This window comes from Oncorhynchus tshawytscha, unplaced genomic scaffold, assembly GCF_018296145.1.
Source record: "Oncorhynchus tshawytscha isolate Ot180627B unplaced genomic scaffold, Otsh_v2.0 Un_contig_6395_pilon_pilon, whole genome shotgun sequence".
Taxonomy (NCBI): Eukaryota; Metazoa; Chordata; class Actinopteri; order Salmoniformes; family Salmonidae; genus Oncorhynchus; species Oncorhynchus tshawytscha.
The window spans coordinates 1-10,102 of NW_024607274.1; the positions used below are offsets into that span (position 1 = coordinate 1).

General features: G+C 44.6%; 1 protein-coding gene across 1 annotated transcript; it reads right to left on the reverse strand.

Moving 5' to 3' along the window:
* Positions 1 to 8: 8 nt before the first annotated feature.
* Positions 9 to 9,266, reverse strand: LOC121842426. The gene is made up of 3 exons (XM_042312416.1): positions 9,161 to 9,266; positions 8,673 to 8,720; positions 9 to 1,215 (listed from the first exon to the last, which is right to left on the reverse strand). The coding sequence occupies exon 3, from the start codon at positions 1,159 to 1,161 to the stop codon at positions 415 to 417; it is 747 nt and encodes a 248-aa protein (XP_042168350.1). The 5' UTR covers positions 1,162 to 1,215; positions 8,673 to 8,720; positions 9,161 to 9,266; the 3' UTR covers positions 9 to 414.
* Positions 9,267 to 10,102: the final 836 nt, after the last annotated feature.

The window sequence follows — 10,102 nt, forward strand, 5'->3', positions numbered from 1 at the left end:
ATGAGCTTATCATATAAACTACACCGCGAAAAGTACGGTTTACTGCACTTTTAATCATGTCAGCAAAGGTAACAGCCATTTACAGTCTTTCTTTAGTTTTTCATTCTTACTCTTCCCAATTCACTTAAACTATATTTCTTTATTTCCCATGGGCTTCACCAGAGTACCCCCTAGTGGCTGAAATACATATGTACTAAGCCCCTTACAACACCCCCAAACATTTCACTAGCTTCAAAACAAACAGAAGATGTAAGTACTGGTCATGAGAACAACGGAGAAAACTGGCCTAACAGCCACATAACTATCTAGACATGTCCAGTCTGCCTTTATGTGCAAAGACAAAACCCCCACTAAACATTATCACACTGTGATTAGTAAAGGTAAACGAGAAAATATATACACATCAGAACATCTCTAGTTGGTATCCTGAGAAGAGCTTGGCAGCCCTAAAGTGTTATAGGTTAGAATGTCTCTGGGCCTCCTCTGCCGGGCCGAACGGCGGGGCAAGGTCATGGGTGACCCCAATGAATCCGTGTCCACTTCATCATGAGATGATTGAGTCTCTGAACCCTTAGCTGTTTCCATATTTACCCGGGTCCTCTCCAGGCTCTCTCTGAGGACTGGCTGGCACTCCTTCACAGTGAAGTTTCTATCAGTCTGACCCCGTTCCTCACTATTATCTGATACTAGTTGTGTGCTACTCTGTCTGCTCTCCTCATCCCTACGTGGCCTATTGATGAATACTGGATAAGAATCCTCATCTGAGCTCTTAGACTCAGCGCTCTCCCCATTTTGCTGATTTTGCTGGGGTGGTTCCCTTCTCCACAGACCTCTACTGGGTGTTTCAACAGGTTCCTCAAATGGTAGGGAATTACATGACATGAGCATAATGCGATGCAGAACCCGGGCCCTGCCTGTACCCCTCTTGGGTTTGACCTCATAGACAGGGCTGTCATCACATTTCCTGGTTACCACCACATGTATTTGGTCCTCCCAGTGTGATCTTAGCTTTCCCGGCGCCCCACGTTCTGACATGTTCCTCACCGGTACACGATCCCCTGAGACCAGAACCCAACTCATTTTCTTCCGATCGTAGTAGGCTTTTCCCTTTGCTGTTGATTTCTCCATGTTTCTACTGGCGATGTCAAAGGCTTCAATCATCTGTGGCTGCCACTTCTTAGCGTAATCCTGGTATGATTTCTCCTGTTCCTTTATCTGTAACCCAAAGTCAAGGTCAACAGGTAGCAGTGGAGCCCTTCCAAATAGCAGGAAATACGGTGAGAAAACTGGTGGTACAATTATATGCATGAATGACCTTGTTCAGATAATTTCCCCAGTTGGCCATTTTCTCTTCATCTAGTGTGTGCAACATTGACAACAGTGTACGGTTAAATCTCGGATTCCCCTGTGGATGATATGGAGAGGTACTGGAATTGGCTATTCCCGTACAGTTCTGCAAGGCTCTGAATAACTGATTTTCAAACTCTTTTCCCTGATCATGATGGATTTCTGAAACAAAGCAAAACTTTGGGAAAAAATCATCGAAAAGCTTTTTTGCTGCAGTTATCCCTGACTTATTTCTGGTGGGGTAGGCTTGTGCAAATTTTGTAAAGTTATCTAAAATAACTCAAATGTACTCGTAGCCCCCTCTGCTTTTCTCCAAATGCACATAGTCAATTGAAATCATCTGGAAAGGAGCTGTGGCTCGTACATGTTGCATTGAGGCCCTAGTTATTACACTGGGTTTCTTTTGTTTGATACACTTACACACTTTGGTGATAAAGTGTTCAATGTCATGTTGCATGTGCGGCCAATAAAAGCATTCTCGTCAAATCAAATCAAATGTATTTGTCACATACACATGTTTAGCAGATGTTAATGCAAGTGTAGTGAAATGCTTGTGCTTCTAGTTCTGACCATGCAGTAATATCTAACAAGTAATTTAACCTAACAATTTCACAACAACTACCTTATACACACAAGTGTAAAGGAATGAATACGAATATGTACCAAAAAATATATAAATGAGTGATGGCCGAACGGCTTAGGCAAGATGCAATAGATGGTATAGATTACAGTATATACATATGAGATGAGTAATGTAGGGTATGAAAACATTATATGAAGTGGCATTGTTTAAAGTGGCAAGTGATACATTACATCAAGATGGCAAGATGCAGTAGATGGTATAGAGTACAGTATATACATATGAGATGAGTAATGTAGGGTATGAGAACGTTATATAAAGTGGCATTGTTTTAAATGGCTAGTGCTAAGTTCAACACTCTTTCTGTTCCTAGATGGGCCATTTCAGTGTGTAAGTACTTGGAAATCAGTGTTCTATACTGACTTGGTACCACACCTTGTGTCCTTTTTGCTGTTTTCTTTACGCCTTTTTCTCCCCAATTTCGTGGTATCCAATTGTTTTTTAGTAGCTACTATCTTGTCTCATCGCTACAACTCCCGTATGGGTTCGGGAGAGACGAAGGTTGAAAGTCATGCGTCCTCCGATACACAACCCAACCAAGCCGCAATGCTTCTTAACACAACGCGCATCCAACCCGGAAGCCAGCCGCACCAATTTGTCGGAGGAAACACCGTGCACCTGGCAACCTTGGTTAGCGCGCACTGCGCCCGGTCCGCCACAGGAGTCGCTGGTGCGCGATGAGACAAGGACATCCCTACCGGCCAAGCCCTGCCTAACCAGAACGACACTAGGCCAATTGTGCGTCGCCCCACGGACCTCTCGGTCGCGGCCGGTTACGACAGAGCCTGGGCGCAAACCCAGAGTCTCTGATGGCACAGCTGGCGCTGCAGTACAGCGCCCTTAACCACTGCGCCACCCGGGAGGCCTCTTTTTGCTGTTTTCCTTTGTAATAATCCATCTGGTGAGGCATGGAGCCTGTTCCACTCTTGCAGTAACTGTTTGACTTTGTATGACTCTTGTTGACATTCTGTTGGTTTAGGCTTAGTCCTTTGACTCTTCAGTTCCAAGATTCTCGAGACAGCCGCATCCTTTAACTGAGCCTGCATGATATCGTGTGGAGACAGTCGATCTGTAACTGTTCGCCCCCACCATGACAGCTCATCTTGCACTGATGGCCATAGTGTGACCGTGGATATCCACGTTACACAGTCATTCTGTTGTATCTGAACATCATTGAGTGTTGCTTTTACTATTCCAAGTGAGTGTTTCTCTGTGCATTCTTCCATGTAATGTTCAGCATGCAAAGGAGAGTGTGACAGAAAGTCTGCGTCAGTGTTTACCTTTCCAGGACGATACTTCAGTGTGAGATTAAAGTCAGACAGCTCTGCCACCCAGCGATGACCGGTGGCATTCAGTCTTGCTGTAGTTAGTACATATGTCAAGGGGTTATTATCACTGTACACTGTCACAGAGGGAGCATGAAATAGGTCATCTCGGAATCGCTCAGTCACTGCCCATTTGAGGGCCAAGAATTCCGTTTCCCTGAGTGAAGGTGATAGTTTCTCTCTGCTTGAGTCAGGATGCAGGAGCCATATCCAATGACTCTCAGTTTGCCACTTTGTCGTTGGTATAACACCCCTCCCAATCCCTCTTTGGAGGCATGAACATGCAGGATAAAAGGGTTCTTGAAATCTGGGTAAGCATGCACAGGTGGATTAGTCAACACACTCACCAAGTGTTCTAATGCTCTCTGGTGAGCATCCTCCCATATAACTTTCTGGTGGGGCAGAGCCTGTCCCGACTGCATAGCTACCTTGGTCCTTCGCTTCCCGGATGCCGGGGTCTCCGACTTCACTGCTAGTAAGTCATAGAGACATTTAGCATGTTGTGAAAAGTTCTGTACATGACCCCTATAGTACCCTAGAAACCCCAGTAGTTTCCTCAACTCTCTCCCGTTTGTTGATGGCCTGTTTACCAGTTCTTGCACTGCTACAATTTCTTTAACATCCATTCTGTAACCCTCAGCAGAAATGATTTTTCCTAAATAACGGATCTCATTCTTGAATAGGTCACACTTATCAGCCCTGAATTCAACGGCTCAGACACAAGAAGTATGTGGCAGGGTCTACAGTCAATCATGGATTACAAAAAGAAAACCAGCCCCGACACGGACCAGGATGTCTTGCACTCAGGCAGACTAAATAACTTTTTTGCCCGCTTTGAGGACAATACAGTGCCACTGACACAGCCCGCAACCAAAACATGCGGACTCTCCACGCCTCCAACTCAATCATCAAGTTTGCGGACGACACTACAGTGGTAGGCTTGATTACCAACAACGACGAGACGGCCTACAGGGAGGAGGTGAGGGCCCTCGGAGTGTGGTGTAAGGAATGTAACCTCACACTCAACGTCAACAAAACAAAGGAGATGATTGTGGACTTCAGGAACAGCAGAGGGAGCACCCCCTATCCACATCGATGGGACAGTAGTGGAGAGGGTAGTAAGTTTTAAGTTCCTCGGCGTACACATCACAGACAAACTGAATTGGTCCACCCACACAGACAGCATCGTGAAGAAGGCGCAGCAGCGCCTCAGGAGGCTGAAGAAATTCGGCTTGTCACCAAAATCACTCACAAACTTCTACAGATGCACAATCGAGAGCATCCTGTCGGGCTGTATCAGGGTAGTGAGGTCTGCACAACGCATCACCGGGGGCAAACTACCTGCCCTCCAGGACACCTATACCACCCAATGTCACAGGAAGGCCATAAAGATCATCAAGGACAACAACCACCCGAGCCACTGTCTGTTCACCCCACTATCATCCAGAAGGCGAGGTCAGTACAGGTGCATCAAAGCAGGGACCCGAGAGACTGAAAAACAGCTTCTATCTCAAGGCCATCAGACTGTTAAACAGCCACCACTAACATTGAGTGGCTGCTGCCAACACACTGACTCAACTCCAGCCACTTTAATAATGGGAATTGATGGGAATTGATGTAAAATATATCACTAGCCACTTTAAACAATGCTACTTAATATAATGTTTACATACCCTACATTATTCAACTCATATGTATATGTATATACTGTACTCTATATCATCTACTGCATCTTTATGTAATACATGTATCACTAGCCACTTTAAACTATGCCACTTTGTTTACATACCCTACGTTACTCATCTCATATGTATATACTGTACTCGATACCATCTACTGCATCTTGCCTATGCCGTTCTGTACCATCACTCATTCATATCTTTATGTACATATTCTTTATCCCTTTTTGGAATTGTTAGGTTAGATTACTCGTTTGTTATTACTGCATTGTCGGAACTAGAAACACAAGCATTTCGCTACACTCGCATTTACATCTGCTAACCATGTGTATGTGACAAATACATTTGATTTGATTTGAGTTTAATGCCCCATTTATTTTGCTGCCTTAGTACCTGACGGACATCTTCCCCATGTTGTTCAAATGACTGACTAAAAATAAGAACGTCATCCAAATATGCTATACAGATTCTACCTCTTATCCCCCTCTAAACTTTCCTCAATGCTTCGTTGGAAGGCAGAGGGACTGTTTGATAAGCCAAAGGGAATTCTTTTCCTTTCATATAAGGCCCAAGAGGTGCTGAAGGCAGTGTATTTTCTGGACTCCTCTCCCACGAAGCCTTGGTGGTATGCCTTTCCTTGATCTAAAACTGTAAACCATGAGTTTTCTCCCAAACCATCAACTATTTCCTGTATACGGGGTATGGGATGCCTGTCCGGAACAGTCGTCTTGTCCAATCCTCTGTAATCAACACAAAGTCTTAAAATCCCATCTTTTCCCCGTACGCAGACCAAAGGTGATACGTATGAGGAAGTTGACTTCCTGATGAAGTTTTGGTTCAGCAGCCCCTGAAGGTGGCTTTTCACCTCAGCATACAAGGGGCGTGGCACATCTCCATTCTGAGATTTTCAATACACCCTATGTCATTGTCATCTTTGGCGAAAACAGCTGATTCCTGTCTGAGCATCTTTTTGACTAATTCTTGTTGGTCTTGGCTCAAGTGCTGAACCTCTACAGGTAGGTCCCACCACTCTATTTGACCGTTGTCAGGGCCAGGTTCCGGTGGGGATCTGTCCTGAACCTGTGCTACAGTAACCTTTTCTCCACTGGGCACAGGAACCAGGTGACACGCTACTAATCTCTGTAAAGTCCTTATCACTGTTTGTCTTGGTAAGGTGATGTCATGTTGGTAGTATTCACTGCTGTAATGTCAACTTTTCGAGATGGCCGTTTTGATGTTTTCCCGACCTGACTTTGTAGGTCCAGGCCCCAGATCACTCTCACATCCGGTTCAAATAAATTACGTTTTCTCCATTCCTCAGTAATGATGGATACCTGAGCCCCTGTGTCTTTACACCCTCCATATAACACCACACTCGACACTTTTTCACGAATGAGCTATGCTATATTACAATGTCCTGGGGTAGTTGGCCCCCACTCTCTCTGTGTCATGGGACAAGGGGAGTTGTGGTCAGTCTTGCGGGCAATCTTACATGTAGGTTGGTGGTGTTTCCAATGATCCTGTTGGCACACTTTGGAACAATAGGCAGCTTTATGACACAATGAACACAACTTCACATTCTCTCTGACATTCAGAAGGCGAGGTCTACCTTTGCACTGCAGCCACTGCAACACTGGATGGAACTAGAAATGATGTTCACTAGCCAGGTCACTGCCCTTATATAATGTTCCATGGTTGTGACCTCCAGGCGTTTCCCGATGGATGTGTACTCGATATCATCTACTGTATCTTGCCTATGCTGCTCTGTACCATCACTCATTCATATATCCGCATCTGTATGAGTTTGTAGTGCTTTTGGAATTGTTCAGCCTTGATTTGAAGCACGCTACTCCTATTGTATGCATCTCTGTTGACCAACACATGCATTTGTAATGATGGACAGTGACCTGTCCTGCACCAGTGTCTGACCTGACCCACATGTTGTTCTGGTAATGGAATCCTATCCACTGTTTGTGGGGTAGTTGTTCCAGAGGGTGAACAGGGATTTACTTCCTCCAGCCTTGTGGTATGCCCCAGTGATGAATGATCACTGGGAGGATGATGCCCTTTGCCCCTCACCACCTGTATACGGGGTTGGGATCCAGTACCCAGTTGCAACAATCAACACAGGGTCTCTGCAGCTTTTATGAGGAAGTTGAATGATGGCAATGAACACAAGGGTCATTGTCTCTGTCAACTAATTCTTCTCAAGTGACAGGTTCTTCAGGGTAGGTTGGTGGTGATCTGTCCTTGTGCTACAGTAACCTTTTCTCCACTGGGACTAATCTCTGTAAAGTCCACTGGTGATGTCATGTTGGGAACTGCTGTAACTAGGTCCAGGCCCCAGACAGTTTTCTGACACAATCATTTCTGAGCTATGCTGGTCCTTCCCGTTTAAATGTCTTGCTCACTTGGCTGCTCAATTTTGGGACAGGGAGGATTATCACTGCAACACTGGATGGAACTAGATGTGTCTGAGGTTTGGACTGTGGTCGATGGATGTGCGTTGCCCCTGACTGCCCAATGGCTATCACTGCCACATTTGTAGCTGGCCTGTTGACAGTCTTCAACTTTTGATTTTCTTTTCTTCCACTTGGTTTTCTGTTGGAGTGATTCCTAACTGAACGGTCACTGGATGGAACTAGATGTGTCTGGTCACTCCCGGTTCCTGACCTCCACGATGGATGTGCGTTGCCCCTGATCCTACATCCTACTGATGGCTATCACTGCCACATTTGTAGCAATGATGGCAGTCTGTTGACCAGTCTCATAACAACTTTTGGATTTTCTTTTCTTCCTGTTGGTTGGACTTGGTTTTCTGTTGGAGTGATTCCTAACTGAACGGTCACCCTGGCCCTGCACTGACTGTACTAATGAGGCAACCTGACAGGTCAGTTCTTTGGTTGCTTCATGGCTCGCATCAATTTTACTCGGAGAGGATTATACTTATTTTGTTTTCGGACTGTGGTCTGTGAGGGCTCTGCCTGTGCACATTCCTTTCTGCTATCCCCATTATCCTCACTCTGTACTGCGTTGACTCGTGTGTGTGTGAACTTATGGGAAATCCTGGCCTTTTGCATGCGTTCGCTTTCATTGCCCTGGGCAATTAGCATTTTCTCAAGTAACAGTTCTTCACTGGTGTTAATATTCTGGTGATGTACTCTCATCTCTGCCCTGACATTATCATTTGTCATTCATTAACATCATTTATCAATCCTGTAACAATGGCCTGCAGGCATTGACTCTTGACTAAATGTGCCATATTTCAGTCTTGATTGGGCATGAGCTGTGCCAACTCTGAGCCTCCGACCCATGAAGACAACCGTTCATTGACAGGCGATGCAGTTTTAACTAACGTACTTTAGCTACAAACTAGCTAAAAAAAAATATCTTCTTTCAACATCGCTAGCTAGCTAACGTTACTGTACAGCAGTAACTAGTTAACGTTTTATAGATTCCAAAATTAACGTTAGATTATGAACAATTAACTTTGGCTAGCTATCTTGAGTACAGTTAAATATCAATGGCAGGCAGATCTAACGTTAGCTAGCTAACGCCGTTGGTAGTTTGGTAACGTCAGTGTTATATTATGTAGTTACTTTTTTTTTGCAGCCGTTACACCACTCACTCTCAACACCTACGTTAGATAGCTAACGTTAGCTAACATTAAGTTAACGTTACCTGGATATTGGTCGTTGAAGTCCATCTCTTCTGTCCGTGAGCAGCAGTCTGGTGCAATCAGAGATGGTAGATTTACAGTTTTTGAGAAATTGGGCTGCTATTGTTAACAAGCTAGCTAATTTTACATCGGAAGAACAGAAGTTGAGTGAACCTCTTTCCTCAGTACATGAGACTTGGGCGGAGTCCAAACGACCTTTAAGTAAATGTGATCAACAGTGACAAAATCTATGACTCATAGCATACGTACCGGTGAATCGTTGTGACATATGAAATACGAGTGAGTGTAATCAATGTGTAATAACTACGTACAAAATTAACGAACGTGTTAAATTATGATGTGACGTGGAGGCATACTCAGGTCCTGATTGGTAAAGAAGCTTATTTGAAGTGTCAAAGAGTATTATTTGACACTTCAAATAGTGTTATTTGACGTGTATCTTTTTGACACCAAAGACTCAAACGGCGTTCCATATTGCTGTCCCACTTGCCTCGTTGGCGCCGACTGGATGGGACTTGTTGGCAGACTTTTCACAGTATCCCCAGAGTCCGATATTCCTTTGATTTCGTCTTTCAGTTGAAGCAGCCAAGACATTCCCTCATCCTCTAATTCCATTAAATACTCCTTCTCACAGTAATCTTCTATCAATCTTTCCTTTTACTTCAGTCATCTACACCTCCTATTCCACAACTACACACAAGTGCTGTAAATTGTCCTCAGTTAAAGTCCATAAACTCTTTTCGATTTCATCCAACAACGTTTCCCTCTCTCGACTCATATTGTCCTATTCACGTACCAACAACGACAATACAGGCAATGGCAAGATAACTACACTCCGTTAGGTGGTTAGCCTGCTAACGTTAGCTAGCTAGCTAGCTACTCTCCCAATGTCTCTCACTCGTTGTCCGTTCCAGGAATATGGGCCGGTGCTCACATGGAAATAAATCTCAGCGGTGCCTCCAAATTTGTTACCCTTCCAATGAGTTTATCATATAAACTACAACGCGAAAAATACGGATTACTTCACGTTTAATCCTGTCAGCACAGGTAACAGCCGTTTACAGTATTTTTTGTCTTTCATTCTTACTCTTCCCAATTCACTTTATTTCCAATGGGCTTCACCAGAGTACCCCCTATTGGCTGGAACTGTAGAGACTGCCACAGTTCTGGGACCAGAACTGAATTGATGTTTTACTAACCCAATATACCCTCAACTATACAGACACACAGCAATGGAGTGCTGCTGACCTGGGTTCAGGACCCACTATGGGAGTCATCCTACATTCAAAGGGGCGGCACGTAGCCTCAAGGTTTGAGCCTGTTATTGAGTCAGTTACCGAAAGTTTGCTGGCTCAAATACCAGAGCCGACAAAGTAGGAAAACACATTATGATGTCGCTGTGCTCTTGAGCAAGGCACTTGTGGGGGTCTCA